The sequence below is a fragment of the Asterias rubens genome, chromosome 4, assembly GCF_902459465.1.
Source record: "Asterias rubens chromosome 4, eAstRub1.3, whole genome shotgun sequence".
In the NCBI taxonomy this organism is placed as follows: Eukaryota; Metazoa; Echinodermata; class Asteroidea; order Forcipulatida; family Asteriidae; genus Asterias; species Asterias rubens.
Window position 1 is genome coordinate 11,109,457 of NC_047065.1, and position 18,506 is coordinate 11,127,962.

At 40.7% G+C, this 18,506-nt stretch overlaps 1 protein-coding gene across 1 annotated transcript in view; it reads right to left on the bottom strand.

Moving 5' to 3' along the window:
• The window catches only part of LOC117288921 (leucine-rich repeat and coiled-coil domain-containing protein 1-like), a 32,762-nt gene extending 14,870 nt beyond the window's left edge, over nt 1–17,892 (bottom strand). The window contains exons 1-17 of the mRNA XM_033769795.1: nt 17,766–17,892; nt 16,858–17,201; nt 15,537–15,754; nt 15,013–15,120; nt 14,536–14,594; nt 12,919–13,080; nt 11,391–11,613; nt 10,855–11,005; nt 9,608–9,764; nt 7,550–7,649; nt 6,603–6,721; nt 4,818–4,952; nt 3,886–4,025; nt 2,575–2,691; nt 1,918–2,002; nt 968–1,081; nt 139–210 (exon numbers count right to left, since the gene is read on the bottom strand). Of these exons, the coding sequence (XP_033625686.1) occupies nt 139–210; nt 968–1,081; nt 1,918–2,002; nt 2,575–2,691; nt 3,886–4,025; nt 4,818–4,952; nt 6,603–6,721; nt 7,550–7,649; nt 9,608–9,764; nt 10,855–11,005; nt 11,391–11,613; nt 12,919–13,080; nt 14,536–14,594; nt 15,013–15,120; nt 15,537–15,754; nt 16,858–17,201; nt 17,766–17,786 (2,325 nt within the window). The 5' untranslated portion in view covers nt 17,787–17,892. The remainder of the gene's footprint in view (nt 1–138; nt 211–967; nt 1,082–1,917; nt 2,003–2,574; nt 2,692–3,885; nt 4,026–4,817; nt 4,953–6,602; nt 6,722–7,549; nt 7,650–9,607; nt 9,765–10,854; nt 11,006–11,390; nt 11,614–12,918; nt 13,081–14,535; nt 14,595–15,012; nt 15,121–15,536; nt 15,755–16,857; nt 17,202–17,765) is intronic.
• Nucleotides 17,893–18,506: the final 614 nt, after the last annotated feature.

The window sequence follows — 18,506 nt, forward strand, 5'->3', positions numbered from 1 at the left end:
AGCTAAACGCACCATATAGCAGGTTTGTGGTAACACTAAGTGCACATCTACTTGCTGGGTAGATTGAATTATTTTGAAAACTTGTCTTGCTATCAGTGTACTTTCATGAAGGATAAGCGATGTTTGTATTCAGCTCACCCTCGCCATAGCTGCAGTCTCATGCTTAGATTTAGACAACTCGGAAATCCGGCCTTTCTGCTCCTTCACCAACTGAAGACATCGAAATGAAAACAACAATTCTGTGAAATCTTTATACTTTTATTTCATTTCAATAATAACGATTACATTGATAAGGGTTTTTTAAAACTCTGCACTAAATTTATTTATTCAGTTGGTTTTATTTATTTATTGACCAAACGAAAAGCGGATGAGCCGCCTATTGAAGGAAATATCAATATACAAAATATTCATAAAGTTATTTGTATTAATTAACAATAATACATTAATACAATATCTTTTGGAAAAATAAAATAAAAGCAAACATTAAAAGTTTAAAATAGAGTACAAGAGAGAACAGAAAAATATGAGCATGCACAAATAAGTCTATAAAAATAATTACAAATCTATTTCAAACACATAACATTAAAAACCAACCAATAACAAATATTGATGAATAAATCAGTCTAAATTCAAGCTAGTGACAGAATGATTTGTCAAGATCAATGTTGTGGTTGTTAAGTCATCGAAGTGTGGGTTCGAATCCCGGTCATGACACCTGATTCTCTTCACCAAGGGGTATAAATGGGTACCTGCGTGTGTGTAGAGGTTGATATTGTGCATGAAAAAGCCTTTGGAACGCCACGGGAGCTCGGGCTGTATACTCCCCAAGGAGCTGAGAAAGATTAAAGGAATGTAATATTGGCCGAGTGACTGGGGCACACATGTAAAGCGCATTGAAAGGGTTATTCTAGAACTAGTTATTATTATTATTATTATTATTAAGATGTGAAATCTTTGTGGGACTTACAGCAGTGAGTTCAGTAACTACACCAGAGGTCCTCTGCTCTTTGTTAGTGGTTGACGACAACGCTTGCTTGGCCATGGAAGCCTCATGACTAACTCTCTCAAAGGAATCTTGAAGCTACAAATTACCACAAAGAAGTATCGATTGGGAATGTTGAAAATGTGGACGGTTATACTTTGTTAATAAGGGAATCAATGAGTGGTTAAGAGGTTTTCAACTAGTGGTTTAAACCCAACGAGGCCCGGTTCTTGATAATTTTACCAAGACAAAGTCGAGGTAAGTTATCGCCCATGTTTCAACACTTTTTTCTGGTCATAAACAAAGGTTTATACACACCCACAGGACGCGCTCTCCACCAATAGGAATAGCAAAACTTTCTAAGGTATTTATGAATGCGATGCTGTTTGTTCAACTTACAGAATGGCGGCACAAACACACGCTGTGAGATGGCTGTTTTGTCAACTTAGAAAATGGCCGCCTGCGCGCATACCGGGGCGCGTTTATAGGCCAGTGCGCCCTCTAGTTCTTATATATATCTCTATGGGAAAGATGCACAGTTGCTTTTGTAGAGTGTCATGGCCGAGTGGTAAAGTGCAAACAATTCAAGTTCTGGAGGTTAAGTCATCTGAGTGTTGGTTTTGAATTCCAGCCAAAACACTTGTGTCCTTGAACAAGATGCTTTACTATTATTGTTTCTTTCTACTGCGAGGGTAGAGGTTGATACTGTGTTTGGAAAAAGCCTTCTGAGCGTCAGGGCAGCTCAGGGCTGTTTACTCCCCAGGGAGCTGAGAAAGATTACAGGAATGTTATTGGCCCAATGACCAAGGCACCAATATAAAGCGCATTGATACAGTTATGTGAAATGCGCTATATTAGATGATATGTATAATTATAATTTTTACTTTTAAACCAGTGTGTTATTGACTGAAGCTCTGTGCGTTCTGATGCCTTACCTCTCTAAATCTCTCTGCTTCCATCTGAAGTGCCAGTCGAAACTCATCTTCCAGCTCAGAATACTGACGGGTCAGAGTGTCCATCCTGTTGACCGGAAAAATATGAACAAAGATGGGAACTAAATAGACAGGCTCAATGTTATAAACTACAGGAGTGTCAGATAAATAAGGGATAGAAGAGTCAGTGGTAAAATAGTTTTTAAAGAAATATGAGGTACATGCAGTCTCCTGACGATGACTAGAGCAAGCTAGTTGAAACGTTGAGACCAACCCAAGAACTGACTCCGTGGTAGTACAGTTAATTACGATCCTATAAGCAAAGTAGTAGTCCCAGCCTTTTTCTATACCATCCGCCCAGGTAATAGTTAATAAGCAGGATGGTTCTTTTCAGAACTGAGAATTCTCCCGAACACCCGAACAATCTACTCCGCGGTAGTAGAATTACATTTGTTAGCAAGACAGTTCTCTAAGAACAAACTCTACCTGGCAAGTAGATACACACATGGTGTTACCGCAAACCAAAAATATATTGATACCTCACCATGCAATGCCTCAAATCCTATATACATGTAGTTACATGTACACCGCACACAACGACGGGCAACAGATGTCAACGTGGTTATGTTCACAGTGTTACTTTCAAAACTTGTTGCTTACCGTTCTTTATACAGCTTGTACTCTTGCTCATGTTTGTTCTGTTCTCTTGTTATCTCCTTATTGATGACGTCTTGAAGCTCTCTGCTGTCCAGTCTGTACAGGGAGTCCAGCTGCTGCCTGTTAAGGACAAACCATAAATAATTTCCCCAGTGATAATTATCACAAATCATTTTGCCAGTAGAACAATTTAAACCAAGCAATCAACATTTATGCGCAACATGAAAACCACTGCTGGAGCTTCTTCCCTGTTTGTCTTTCTATTGAAGCTGCTCTCAGTTCTCGGTTCCCACAACCTGGCGTGACCAAACCAGTGTATCCCTGGTTAGCCCCCTAGACCCACCTGTGTTCCTGTTCTCTATTTGCCAGTAGCTTTAGTATTTGATTGCCCATGCATCCCTTACCTTAACTACACCCGACTGATTCCCAAGGTGTTCAGTCACAGACCCACCTGTGTTCCTGTTCTCTATTTGCCAGTAGCTTTAGTATTTGATTGCCCATGCATCCCTTACCTTAACTACACCCGACTGATTCCCAAGGTGTTCAGTCACAGACCCACCTGTGTTCCTGTTCTCTATTTGCCAGTAGCTTTAGTATTTGATTGCCCATGCATCCCTTACCTTAACTACACCCGACTGATTCCCAAGGTGTTCAGTCACAGACCCACCTGTGTTCCTGTTCTCTATTTGCCAGTAGCTTTAGTATTTGATTGCCCATGCATCCCTTACCTTAACTACACCCGACTGATTCCCAAGGTGTTCAGTCACAGACCCACCTGTGTTCCTGTTCTCTATTTGCCAGTAGCTTTAGTATTTGATTGCCCATGCATCCCTTACCTTAACTACACCCGACTGATTCCCAAGGTGTTCAGTCACAGACCCACCTGTGTTCCTGTTCTCTATTTGCCAGTAGCTTTAGTATTTGATTGCCCATGCATCCCTTACCTTAACTACACCCGACTGATTCCCAAGGTGTTCAGTCACAGACCCACCTGTGTTCCTGTTCTCTATTTGCCAGTAGCTCTAGTATTTTACTGCCCATGCATCTCTTAACCTAACTACACCCCACTAATTCCCAAAGTGTTCAGTCACAGACCCACCTGTGTTCCTGTTCTCTATTTGCCAGTAGCTCTAGTTATTGATTGCCCATGCATCCCTTACCCTAACTACACCCCACTGATAGCCAAGTTGTTCAGCGACAGACCTGCCCAGGTTCCTACACTCTTTTTGCCAGTAGCTCTAGTATTTGATTGCCCATGCATCCCTCACCCTTACTACACCGACTGATAGCCAAGATGTTCAGTCACAGACCAACCTGTGTTCTTGCTCTCGATTTGCCAGTAGCTCTTGCAGTTGTCTTATTTTCTCCTCTTGCTGTTTGCATTGTGTCTTCACAAGATCAACTTCTCGTCCGATGGCTGCCGCTCTCATCTGGTACTCTTGAGTTCTCTTAGTCTGGATACAACAAAACATTTGACATGAATTTGACGTTGCGTATGAACATAAATAGCATTTTTAACACTCCGCTGCTGACATTACCAGAGCTTGGGTCTGATGAACTGGACCGCTCGGCCACGACACGCCAAAAAGCTCTATACAACAAGTGGTTTCCTTCGAGATGTAGACACTTTCCCTTCTGTGCCAAGATAATCATAGAGCTTTTTGGCATGTTGTGGCCGAGCGGTCCAGTTCATCAGACCCAAGCTCTGGTAATGTCAGCAGCGGAGTGTGTACGAATCCCAGTCAAGACGCTTGTGCACATCAGCAAAGAAGTTACCATAATTGCTACTTAAAACATTGGAAAGGTAGTGCATTCTGCTCTACCACCCGGGCTCCTAGTGGATGATAGCCATGCCTCAATCCTTACAAACTGTGAAGGGGTTAACCCTGTTTTAGCACCAGGAACAGGTAGGTGGCAACATGCCCCTGATGGCAATTGATTTAGGTTAAAAGCCCAAAAAGATTAAATGTAGCCCTCATGTTGAAGTGGCCATCTGGCCTTGGGATGTTAGGTTATCTCTCATTAAAAAAATTATTTTAAGAGCTATATATTACAGTGTCGGTGCAAAAACACCTTTTGTCCTATACTGTATAAGCCCTTCTGTGATGCCCGAGATACAATGATTTCACACTGACTGGACTAAATCGACTTGAACCTTCCTGTTTGTTCCTCATCCTATTATTGCTGTTAGTTGTATGGTTGAATGTGTAATTATAAACTTTGAGACTTTGTGATAGTATACTAACTTCATGAGCATGTTGATTTAATCTCTCAGTCTCCATCTTTGTTGACGTTGTCTCCATAGCTCTAAGAGCTCCTCTCTGCTCCTCCTCAGCCTTCTGAGAGGCTGCTAATTTAGCAACCACTTCATCCAACTTGCTCTGTAAATAAGGGAATCAATGTGTGGTGAAGAGGTTTTTTCAACTAAGGGAATCAATGTGTGGTGAAGAGGTTTTCAAGTAATGGTTTAATCCCAACGAGGCCTGGTTCTTGATAATTTTACCGAAACGAAGTCGAGGTAAATTACAAAGAACCAGGCCTCGGCGGGTTTAAACCACTAGTTGAAAACCGATTCAACACACTTTGATTCCCGTTCATAAAATAAATGTAAGAATTATAATTTTTCTATGATTTCTTTCAACACAGCACCCCTCCAGCTGTGAAATGGTAAGGCCCAGTCAAGGCCCTCGGGTAAACAACTGCTTATAAGGGAATGCTGTGCACGTCGCATGTATCGCGTGATATGGCACAACTGTTTCAGCCGTTGCTCTCGACCAATAGGAATGAAGAAACTGTGTTAAAAGCACAGGTGTAAGTTCGCAAGTCACGCCCATGTTTCAACACTTTTTACTAGTAATAAACAAAGGTTTATACACACCCACGTGACGTGCTCTCCACCAATAGGAATAGCGAAACTGTCCGAGGTATTTATGAATGGAGAATTACCAATTGCTTCACTAATACAAATTGGTACAGTTAATCATTTAAATTACAAAAGCCATTCTGTTTATGAGTAGCATCATCCTAGCATCATCCCTGCCCGATAGATACAGACTTCAGCTCCAGAATTTTAAGAAGCCCTGAACATGCAGCTGGTTTTATTTCAAGATTCAGAAACCTCAAGTGCGCAAGAGTCTATTTGGGACCCTATTTTGGGTTTTGATAAAAACCCTGCCATTTGACAATTGGCTTATCTCAATTTACTAGTCATACACAGAGGGATAAACTAACTGATTGCAATCCCCAGTCTACCAGGGCCCAATTTCATGGCTCTGCTTACCGCCGAATTCTGCGCATACGATCGTGATTCCCCGCTTACGTGCAAGTCTAAATTTCTGCGCTAGCCTTGTAAGCGTAGAATGCCTAGTAACGTGAAGTACGCACGCGCAGAAGCCCAATTTCGCCGCTAACCTGCGAAATACACTTGCCGTCAGCACAGAATTCCCTGCTTCCGTAAGCGCCGATTCTGTGCTTATGGTAAGCAGAGCCATGAAATTGGGCCCAGATGGTGTACACCGTTCCATTTTTGTTAAACAAAGTGCGTCGGTTGGCTAGGTCGGCCGATTGTAAGCTAAACACTCCAGCGTGTTTGAAAAAACTGTCACCAAATTCAACATTTTCTGTAAAGATTCATGAGCTGAAATATCTCTTATGATTTCCTGATTTGTTTCCGAAATATTCAACATATTTTTGAATATTTGTGTTACATCTCAACAAACTATGGCTATCTGTTTTTGATTTGCATTCATGGCTTTCCATAGTTTGTTAACCTAGGTTGCCAAAAACTCTGGCTGTGTCTTTGCAATACAAAATCTATACAGATTTCACTATTCCAGGGGTGGACCCGTGAATATTTGCACTGGTGGGTCAGGTCAGATGTTACTACACGACAGACTAATATGTGTACAAGTCAATGGGGAATCAAAGCAACAACCAGATTTGCATTAACAAACTTTGGAAGTTTTTCAAAACCAAGTAAATGAACTTTAAAACATCAAGTGGCACTCAGTTCTGTATCACTTTAAGCTCACCTTATTTTCTTCCAACTTGTCTTCAAGTCTGATCCTGGACTCTTTCTCATTCATTAATGCCTGCTTTAGTCTGGTGCTGGCATGGATGGCAACATTCTGTAGATCACGCTCCTCATTAGCTGTGAACGGAGAACAAGTAAATGTTTTGAATTGTAGAAATTGTCACACAAAAATGGGTAGATTTCATTATGTCATACATGTAACTTTAACAGGTTTGCTTTGGGGGTCTCTCTCCTGACTTTCATCTCTGTGGACCCTGGTTCGAATCCCGTTTCAGGTTGGATCATTGCGTACGGTAAGAATTTGGTTGTTATACCCTACCTGATTATATATTGAAGATGTTGTCAAAATCCAGGTAGTGACTGAACACCCAGTCAACATGCAAGGTTGGGGTCCCAAGCAGGATTCAAGCATGGGTCCAAAGAGGTGGGGGCAGGGAAAGAAACCACTAAAGCGAACCTAAATGCCCAATATGACACTAGTTAAAGGCTCTATGTACGAAAACACAATGTCTACAGATTTACACTAAACTTACACAGTTTGAAGATAATGATAGTAGAAAGCTTTCCTAAAAATATTGCTTGCTGAGATGCTGGTTTTTTTTGTTGAGAAATGAGTAAAACAATGTCATGAAAATAATTTTTGTCTCAGTGATCATGAGACGAAAATTATTTTAGCATGTAAAAACATATTTTCATAACATTGTTTTACTTGTATCTCAAAAACTACAGCACCTCAGCAACTAATATTTTAAGGTACACTTTCTTCTAGTATTACCTTCAAACAGTGTAAGTTTGATGTAAATCTGTGGACATTGTGTTTTGTATATAGGATTTGAGGCATTGCATGGTGAGGTATCAATGTATATATGGTTTTGTGTTACGAAAAATTACGAAAAATTACCCAAATCCTTTAAACTTCAATGTCATTTGAATCTAGTGTCGTACCATTTGCCTGAAGATCCTTGATATGATCCGCTAATCGGATCGCTGCTTGCTCCGCCTTCCAACGCCTCTCTCTCTCAACATCCAACTCCTGCATCATGGCCTGTACACAGACAACAGTAAGACACTCGGCACGTTAGCTTGTATCATAGAGTTATATATAAGAACTATGTAGAGGGCGCACTGGGCGATGCTGCTTGCACAAATGCAACGGGACCGCAAAGCTTGTGTTTATTGAAGGCTACGCAATGCTGTTTTTTCAACTTACAAAATGGCCGCACAAACACACGCTAATCAATGCCTGTTTGTTCAACTTAGAAAATACAGACCAGTGCGCCATCTAGTTCTTATATATAACTCTATGGCTTGTATCAAACACACCTCTACTGAGCTAAGTGTGAGGTTAATGTACAGAGCAGACTGGTGCCATAGGGTCATGTCACACGAGGCAATTTACGGGCCACCAGTTCCAGGCAATCTCCAAGAAGAAAAGCCATTCACATTTTCAATGTTCAGGTATTTTTCTTGTTGATCATAAGACATGTTTGAAAATTGACCAAAGTAATCCTGTAGCATTATCAGGGCTCGAATTTCACGCTGGACCGCAGGCCCGAGGCCAGTGATTTTAGCTTCGGTCCAGTAAACTTTATGCCGAACAAGTCCGGCGGTCTTGTGTTTTTTTTATGCATACTAATATAGTTACTATTACAAATAATTATATGAAATATATTATCTTTCATTAAAAAATGTATTTCAATCTCATTTAGAATAAAAGTTTTTGTTTTACTTGTCGTCAAATCAGTGTTCTGAGCACGCTTGCGGAACGTCAATCCGTCCTTTTTTCATGTGCATCAGGCTGCATACAAGTTTTCCATTCAGTTTACTCATGCCCACACCTTGTACATCTAGTCTCAAACCATTTATGTTTATGCACCCGGGGAGTGAGCGAGCGGGGACGAGGGAGTGATATGTTGGTACCCGGAGCGGCGGCACACCTTAGTACAGCGATGTTTGTTTACCACTGACCATGTGTAAAGTCTGTTACCTTACAAAGGAGTGTTGAATTTGCATTAAGAAGGTCTGGTTGCAATACCACACATCCCTGTGTTGCATGGATTAAAAGTAAGGTCTTGTTGCCAAACGTCTTGCTTAGTATGGCTACCAACAGTGATGAGCTTCTGACTACTGCTGTCAAATTTTTGGTCAATCTTTTTTTATGACGATCTTTTTATGAATGCTGCACGTTGCAGTGTTTTGTTGCTGATTTGCCTGTCAAATCGAAAAAAAAATTTCTCGAGGCGGCGAGAATGACGTGAAGTAGGTATATGGAACTTTATTGATTGGGTTTCACAGCAAAAAAAAAGCCTCCTAAGGGATGAAAAAGGCCTGCCGTCTATCGTGTTAACTTTTTTTTTTCCTAATAAAATTTTGGTCTTGTAAAAAATCTTCCGGTCCAGTAAAAATTCTGAGCAACAAGCCCTGCGGTCTTGTGGATTTTTTCCCCAAATTCGAGCCCTGAGCATGCACTGCAGTTGGTTGCCTCCAAGTTGCCTGTAAAAGTTGCCTCGTGTGACAAGGCCTTAAGCTTTTTATATCCCCATTAACTGACAAGTATCTTGCTTATGGACACAAGTGCCAAGACTGGGGCTCTAACCCACATTCAGCTGATCAGGAACACTAGAGCTGGAGTCCAGAGCCCTAGACCGCTCAGACAGTGTTCTTGACAGCTCGGCTATGACATACAACCAAGGGCTCTATTTGTCCGGCTTGGTCTGCACGTACACGTCAAAGAGAGAACAGGGTTATCTGGGCTCTGTACTCTACCTGAATACCTGGGCCAGACAGTGGTTCTCCACTTGTTTTCTGATTCCGTTCCCATTTTTTTCTCTCGGTCATTCTCTGACCGGATTGCATCCGTTGGAAAAGTTGCTGTATAAAATGAAGTTTTGTCAAAAACACATCTACATGTAAGTTATCTATGATGTAGTTTTTGGTTCTCACAGTTCAAATTGTCAACCTTCAACTGATGGACCAACTCAATTGTACAGCTTTATCACTTACAAGCTTATCAGCGTCTTGCTCTGCTGTAGTGGGGAGGACTTTGCGAGCAAACCGTGGGTGACTTTTGACCTCTGGTGCACTGGGAGGGGAAACAGTGGCCGTGGTTGTGCTGCTGGCAGACCTAGCTTGCCGATGAGAGCTTGTGCTGGTTGTAGATCTGCAGAGAGAAAGAAAATTCAATGAAAGAATTTGTACAAGACTCAAAGATATAGAATTATAATAACTAGATCGGCCGGGCGTACATACGCGGTTCTGGCATGGGGCCGCCACTGGCCTATCTCCAATGTTCATTTTCTGCGCGTCGCCTTTACCGCGTCCATGGCGAACCAAAACATTTTCTACACAAGCGATGGCGCAAATGTACGCGTGGCCGATCTAGTTATTATATTCTATATCTATGGTGCCAACTCTATAGAAATTTTTTATAAGAACACAAAATACTTTGTGGGGTCTCATGGCTGTGCAGTTTAGAACTCAGCATCCAATTCAAGTTCTGGTGGTTTGGGTGTGGGTTTGAATCCTGGTCATGACACCTGAGCAAGATCATTTACTATACATGTAACTAACTTCTCTTTACTCAGGGCTATTAATGGGTACCTGCGAAGGTAGAGGTTGATATTGGGTTTGAAAAAGCCCTTTGCTCATCGCGACAGCCCAGGGCTGTATACTCCTCAGAGAGCTGAGAAAAATAACAGGAATGTTATTGGCCCAATGACCAGAATACTAATTCGAGACCTCAAATTTTAAAACTGAGGCCTCAAAATCAAATTCATGGAAAATTACTTCTTTCTCGAAAACTTCTCACAATGGTTTATACTATCAACCTCTCCCCATTACTTGTTACCGAGTAAGGTTTTATGCTGATAATTTTTTTGAGTAATTACCAGTAGTGTCCACTGCCTTTAATGAGGGTTAAGCGGAAATATTATTTTTGAGCGCTTTTGAGTGGGTTTACCTTTAAATGTTTCTAATTCGTGCATTGTGTACATGTAGATTTCATGTGTTCTCAGATTCTGACTTCATATGCAACAGCTGTAAGCATGAGAATCAATGCTGACAAAAAGGTCCGAGACTCAGATCAAAATTTCAGGCTGTACATTACATGCATTACATCACGGGAATGCTCCTTTAAAGAACAAGCCAATAATAAAAACATTGTTTTCTTCGTCACCAACTCACACCTGTTATCTCTATGTAATTCCTTTTCTAAACCAGTAGGGCATATTGCAGCTTACATGTGTACATACCTAGCTTCCTGCTCACTATCCAGCCTGCGTTGTCTGACCTCCGAGGTACGCGTCTGTCTGATGCGAGGGGCTGCCTTGGCCCTCCTCCTGATGGTGGCTCCCATGGATGAACCACGACTCTCTCCCTCACTCTCGTCCGTCTGATCTGCGTCTGTAAATCAACCAAAGATTCTTCAATATTTAAAGTTAGTGGACACTATTGGTAAATACTCAAAATAATTATTAGCATAAAACCTTACTTGGTAATGAGTAATGGGGAGAGGTTGATAAAACAAAACATTGTGAGAAACTGCTCCCTCTGAAGTACAAAGTTTTTGAGAAAAAAGTAATTTTGCACAAATTTGATTTTGAGACCTCTGAATAGAATTTGAGGTCTTAAAATCAAGCATCTGAAAGCACACAACTTCGTATGACAAGAGTGTTTTTTCTTTCATTATTATCTCGCAACTTCAAAGACCAGTTGAGCTCAAATTTTCACAGGTTTGTTATTCTCTGCACATGTTGAGATACACCAAGTGAGAAGACTGGCCTTTGACAATTATCAATAGTGGCCAATGTCTTTGAATCCCACCTCTCTTTGTGGTCTTCATCTTTTCCAGATCTATGCCTCGCCGTGGTCTCATTAACATCTTTGACTTTTCTTGGAGTTGTTGGTTCACTGTGAGTGACTGCCTCTAAGGATCCTTGCTTCCTGCTCATTATGTCTGCAAGTTGTCTCTCTAGCTGTTCCAACCTTGTCTCGTGGTCTGTAGCACCTTCCTTCGAGGGATTTGGAAAAACAAGATAAATACATCATTTTCAAAACTGCCTTAAAAAGGCATCTTTAAAAAAAAAAAAATTTCCTAAGAACTCCAATTCTTTCTTTTTTATCTCTTTTTTTTTTTTTTTTTTTTTTTTTTTTTTGGGGGGGGGGGGGGGGTCCCATGTGTTGTGTAATGCATGTAAAAGAACCCAGTGCACTTATCGAAAAGAGAAGGGGTTCTCCCCAGTGTTCCTGGCTGTGGCTGCTATATGTGCCATAGCACCTTGTAAACCCATATACGGTGCTAAATATTTGGGTCTCAGAATTCATCACTGTAATAACCTATCTTTCTAGAAGTTTGTATACACTCAGCGCCTTGAGTACCTTGTTTGGCAGATACGTGCGCTACATGTATATAAGACTTTGATATCATTATCACAAGATTGCAGGGCTCAAAAAGTTTACAGCACCAGAATGTTTCTTTACAAGACCAGAGATGAAAGAAGAAAAAGCCTATAAGACACAGTATAACATTTGGACTGTTCTAATGTAAACAAGCACTATGAGAAAAATTGATCTCATGTGTTGTATGGATAAGTTTTCATCAACAAACATTAAAATTGTAAAGATTTTTTTCTTCTGCGGACAGAAAGTCAACCTTTCAACCCGTGAAATACACTTGACGTTAGCGCGGGATTCTCTACTTTCATAAGCGCTGATTCTTTGTGTGCGATATGAAATTATGCCCAGTATGCTAACCCCAGGGTTATTTTGCTTAAAGACACTGGACACTATTGGTAATTGTCAAAAGACCAGTCGTCTCACTGGGTGTATCTAAGCATATGCATAAAATAACAAACCTTTGGAAATTTGATGGCAATTGGTCATTGAAGTTGCGAGATAACAATGAAAGAAAAAACACCATTGTCACACAAAGTTGTGTGCTTTCAGATGCTTGATTTCGAGACCTCAAATTCGAAATCAATTTCGTTGAAAATTACTTCTTTCTCGAAAACTACGTCACTTCAGAGTGAGCCGTGTCTCACAATGTTTTATACTATCAACCTCTCCCCATTACTCGTTACCGAGAAAGGTTTTATGCTAATAATTATTTTGAGTAATTACCAATAGTGTCCACTGCCTTGAACCCTACTCCTAAGTAGGGATAACTATTTCACAAGAATATGCTATTACCCAGGAGTTTGCCAGGCTTGGTAATTCAAGTGTGACAAGGTCTTCCAAAATTTATTGGGAATGACCCAGGAAACACCACTGGTGTGAAGGGGGGGTGGGGGGCATTATCACAAGAGACTCCTTAGTACCTTAGATTTCCTAGCATCAGATTGTTTCATCATGGTAATATTAACGTCTGGTCGTCTGTCAGACTCGGTTGTACTTGTTACATCTGATGACATCACGGCTTGGCGACGGAATCGATCAAGCATCTGATCGATCCGTGGAGTAACGAGATTCAAACCAGAATCCTGTCTCAGAAAAAAAAAAATTTATACTTAGTCTTCATTCTTTCAATCTTGACTAATTGTTTACTTTCTTAAAGGCAGTGGACACTATTGGTATTTACTCAAATAAAATTATTAGCACAAAACCATACTTGATTACGAGTAATGGGGAGAGGTTGATAGTATAAAACACTGTGAGAAACAGCTCCCTCTACAGTGACATAGTTGTTGAGAAAGAAGTTATTTTCCACGAATTTGATTTTGAGACCTCAGATTTAGAATTTGAGGTCTTGTTGAAAGCACACAACTCCGTGTGACGAGGGTGTTTTTTCGTTCATTATTATCTCCCAGATTTGATGACCGATTGAGCTCAAATTTTCACAGGTATGTTATTTTATGCATATGTTGAGATGCACCAAGTGAGAAGACTGGTCTTTTACAATTACCAATAGTGTCCACTGTCTTTAAAATCATTTGTTTGCTTTGTTACTTGTTGTAGAACCCAAATCAGGGGTGGATTTCACAAAGAGTTAAGACTAGTCTTATTTCGAGTTTGGACGAGTTACCTTCTTTAGGACGAGCCATACGTTTTAAGTATCTCCTAGGAGTAGTCCTATGTTAGGACTAGTCTTAACTCTTTGTGAAATCGGCCCCAGGTCCTAGACTAAATGTGGAAGGCAGGAAAAGAAACCACTATTTCCAATTAATACATTTTTTAAAAATATTTTAACTCCTTTTAAGTTAAAACAAACGTCATGTATGAATCAAAATATGCAGATCGTATCGAGCAGAATCAAGAGTGTGGTAATTCATAACAAAAACAACTTGACTGTAATTTGTTATTTGTTTTGTTATAAATGATAGATCCCCTAACATCACAGGGCCAGACGGCCGCTTCAAGGTGAGGGCTTTACTTAACTGATTCGGGCTGTCGACCCCAGGAGCACATTGCCGCCTACTCGGAAGTGTTGTAGCCGAGCGGTTAAGAGCACCGAATTCAAACTCTGATGTTTCCTGATCAGCAGAGTGTGGGTTCGAATCCCCGGCCGGGACACTTGTGTCCTTAAGCAAGACACTTGACCATTGCTTTGTCCTTCGGATGGGACATTAAGCCGTTGGTCCCATGTGTTATGTAACACATGTAAAAGAACCCAGTGCACTTATCGAAAAGAGAAGGGGTTCGCCCTGGTGTTCCTGGTCCAATCAGCAGCAAAATTGCGCCACAGCAATTAGGTCTCATAATTCAAGACTTAGTCCCACATCTGGCAGGAAATACTGTATGTAACAGCACCAGGAGCGTCACTGGGTGACGGACATGTGCGCTATATAAGAAGCCACAATTATTACTATTATTATTATTATTACTCCTAGGGCTGAAACAGGGTTACCTCCTTTGCAGTCTGGGTGAGGACTCGGATTGCTTTTGATTATAGTGAGATAATCTAGGTTAATATCGGAGATGATTGTAAAAGTGCTCACCTTTACATTTCCAGAGGCCGAGTCCGAACTAAGGAGGTACTCCAAATACTGGTCCAATCCTGCAAAACATGATAGTTAATAAAGAACTGGATATTATTGTACAGTGTTTTTACTCAATAGTGTCACAACATTTCACATAAACATATACAATTATTTTCAACACAAAGGTGAGGGTTTTGGTGAAAGACGATATGTTGAATGGCATTTGAAAACAAAGACAAATTTACCGTGCGAGGCTTAAACCAACCACATCTAGATTAACAAATAGTGCTCTACCAACTGAGCTATCCAGCTCCATGGATAATGGCGGTCTCCCTATTTTGTCAATATCTTGTTCCAGGGGTGCCAGCCAGAAGCCATATAAACGTTAGCTTTCGTGTAGCCAGGGATCGCACCCAAGTTAACGATACAACCTGGGAAGCGGGATGTTTAGGAATTTGCTTTTTTTTTTGTATGAGTCGACTGAATTCTACCCACCTGGTATATCTGCCAGTCCATCCTCCTTCATCATCTGTTGACCGTGTCTGTTCAGACCATCTAATACATGTAGTCTTGGTAATGAGTGAAGCATTGATGTACGGTATCCTAGCAACAAGAGGTTACAAGTGGGAGAGCTGTTATAATAATAATGATGGCAATATATATAGCCTGCATCCATGAAAGATGCTCCTGGGTGCTTCACAAATGCAATTACAATCCCGGACAGTTTTAGCTTTACCGAACTGAAATTCTCTCAAATTCCGAAAAAAATTACTCTGCGATAGTAGAATGCAAAACATAATCTACCCAGCAAGTAGATACACACATGGTGTTACAACAAACCTTATAATTGATTCTCAACTTGGAAAAAAACATTTCTGGGCCAATAAACATGAAATTCTGAGCAAAAAGGCCGGTGGTCCTGTGGTATGAGCCCCGCTCGAGCCCCCCCCCCCTATCCAAAGTTCATGCCCTGAGAGAGAATCAAACATGGGTAGCACATTTCACAATTTGTCTTTTACCTGGTTGAGAGCAGACCGGGTTATTTTTGCCATCCTGGGCTAATACAATCTCCTGAAGTTGCTGGAATCCACTGACACACTCAACAATGTGATGGACAGAGTTCAGAAGGTTGTCTTGGAGTTCAAGATGATTCAACTTACACTGTGATCCATGGAGCTCTAGGAGGCCAGTCAGGTCAGTTATTACATTGTAGGATAGATTCAAACGCCGGACAGATCTGTGGTATGGTCAATTATATTATAATTTATATTCATAAATACCTCAGACAGTTTCGCTATTCCTATTGGTGGAGAGCGCGTCACGTAGGTGTGTATGAACCTTTGTTTATGACCGGTGAAAAGTGTTGAAACATGGGCGTGACACGCGAGTTTGCACCTGTGCTTATAAGACAGTTTCTTCATTCCTATTGGTCGAGAGCAACGGCTGAGTTTGCCACATCACGTGATACGTGCAACATCATTCCCTTATAAGGAGTTGTTTACCTGAGGGCCTTGACTGGGCCTTACCATTTCATACATAGCTGGAGGGGTGTTGTGTATTCATGAATGGGAATCAAAGTGTGTTGAATCGGTTTTCAACTAGTGGTTTTAACCCGCCGAGGCCTGGTTCTTGATAATTTACCTCGACAAGAACCAGGCCTCGTTGAGATTAAACCACTAGTTGAAAACCTCTCCACCGCACATTGATTCCCTTAATCAAAACCTGAGAGGTGATTGATGATGAATAACTCAAGCATGTCTGGTTTAAGGTTAGTCTGGTTAATGCCAGTGGTCCTGCCACTGGGCAGGCTTGATCTAGCCCAGTAAGTAAAGCAATTGATGACCGCCTCCTTTTTGAGCTTATCAATCAGATTAAAGGCAGTGGACACTATTGGTTATACTCAAACAAATTATTAGCATAAAACCTTATTTGGTAACGAGTAATGGGGAGAGGTTAATGGTATAAAACATTGTGAGAAACGGCTCCCTCTGATGTGACGTAGTTATCGAGAAAGAAGTAATTTTCCACAAATTTAATTTCGAGATCTCAAGTTTAGAATTTGAGGTCTCTAAATCAAGCATCTGAAAGCACACAACTTCGTGTGACAAGGGTGTTTTTTCTTTCACTATCTCCCAACTTCGACGACTGTTTGAGTTCATATTTTCACAGGTTGGTTATTTTATGTATGTTCAAGAGATACACCAAATGAGAAAACAGGTCTTTGACAATTACCAATAATGTCCACTGTCCAATAAAAGTTTTTAATAAAAAAATGTTAATTAATTTTTTGATGAAACCATTTCATGTCTGAAACATTTAATTAAGAAAACCAGAACCCACCTTAACCTGCCGAGACCAGTCACCTCTTTGATCTGATTACACGCAAGATTTAACGTCCGCAGTACGGTGAGCGATTCCAAGCCTTCAATTCGAGAGATCTGATTGGACGAGAGATCTAGGTGTTGAAGATGTCGTAGGTCATGCAGTCCACTGATGAAGCTGATTTGGTTACAATGCAGATTCAACGTCTGGAGACTCGGTGATAAATGAAGGCTATCCAAGTTACGGATACCAGCATCAATCAAACAAAGTTCACGTGGGTCACCGGGGTCTAAGTTCATATTGGGGTCATTTGTTGTTCCAGTCAATCGCACTCGCAAGTTTTTCGATGGAACTTGCTGCCTCTGAAAAAGAGTTGGTTGGACAGAAAAATGAGATTCAGTAAATACCCCAGGTAAACAATGAAGACTTTTTTATACCTTTTTTTTAACAGGGACAGGGTTATAAAAATTATAAATTAAAATATTGACTGAATCTGATTCTGACTTGGACTCGGAGTCAACAACCAACTCATAAATAATGTCACAGAAGTACACTAAACTACTGAACTAGACCTAGTAAGTAAATTAAGTGTGATGAACTTGGTGGGCACATACACAAGAAGTATGGCTAATCATTCCTTTCATATCACACTGAAAACTAACGTCGTTAGTAAGGCCGTGTCCGAAACGACGACTTCGGCTACAGCTACGTCTAGATCAGCGCGTCTACCAGTGTTGAAGAATAGCAGACGCGCGCGATCTAGCCGTAGCTGTAGCCGAAGTCGCCGTTTCGGACACGGCCTAACGAACCAAGGCAAACACATAGTTTCTCACGAAACTAGTGCAGTTGTTGTGTGGTCTTATTTGCAAAGGCCAACGAGAAGTAGTGTGCACTATTTCTTCATAACAACGTTTGTTGATACTAACCATAGAAGAAGTAACTTCCATCCCCTGAACAAAAAGTCGACTCCAATCTACAATGGCAGCATTTACATCGAGTTTTCTAAGAAAACTTTAACATCATCAGCGCACACAACCTTTGGATTGAACTGAAGTTGAACTCGGCGCTTCTTATATTGTCAATAGAGGGCGCCCTTTACTCAAATTTTTGCAAAATCTTGCCGGAGTCTCTGGAAAAGTAAATACACCTGTTGTTATTTTCCTATAGGCTCCTTTATTTTGTTCAACCTAAAAATATATAATTATTTTTGTTATGCGTTATGCATAAGTGATGCAAACTTTATTTGACCTTGAGCGTCAGTAGCAACACAAAAATGTACTCAAATAAAGAGTGTCTGTCCTCAAAATTAGCCCTTGTGGGTGTGGCATAGGAAATGGATGGGGGGGGGGGGTGAGTTGTAGAACTATTGTCTGTATACAAAAAGGTTCATTGCTTCTCGCATGTGAGTGCTCACACCTTGTAAACCATTACATGGTGCTAGCCGGTGTTGATATCTCATAGTTCAAACGTAGTCCCATATTATACATGCAGGAAAATATTGAATGTTAAAGTGCCTTAAACTGGAGTGATGGATATGCATTCTATATTATGAGAAGCCACTATTATTACAATTATTTATCACTGCAAAATCAAATCAAAAGCCATTGATAGCTCACTTTAAGCTCATTTTATTGTAATAAAAAATTAACTAATTTCAAGATCAAATT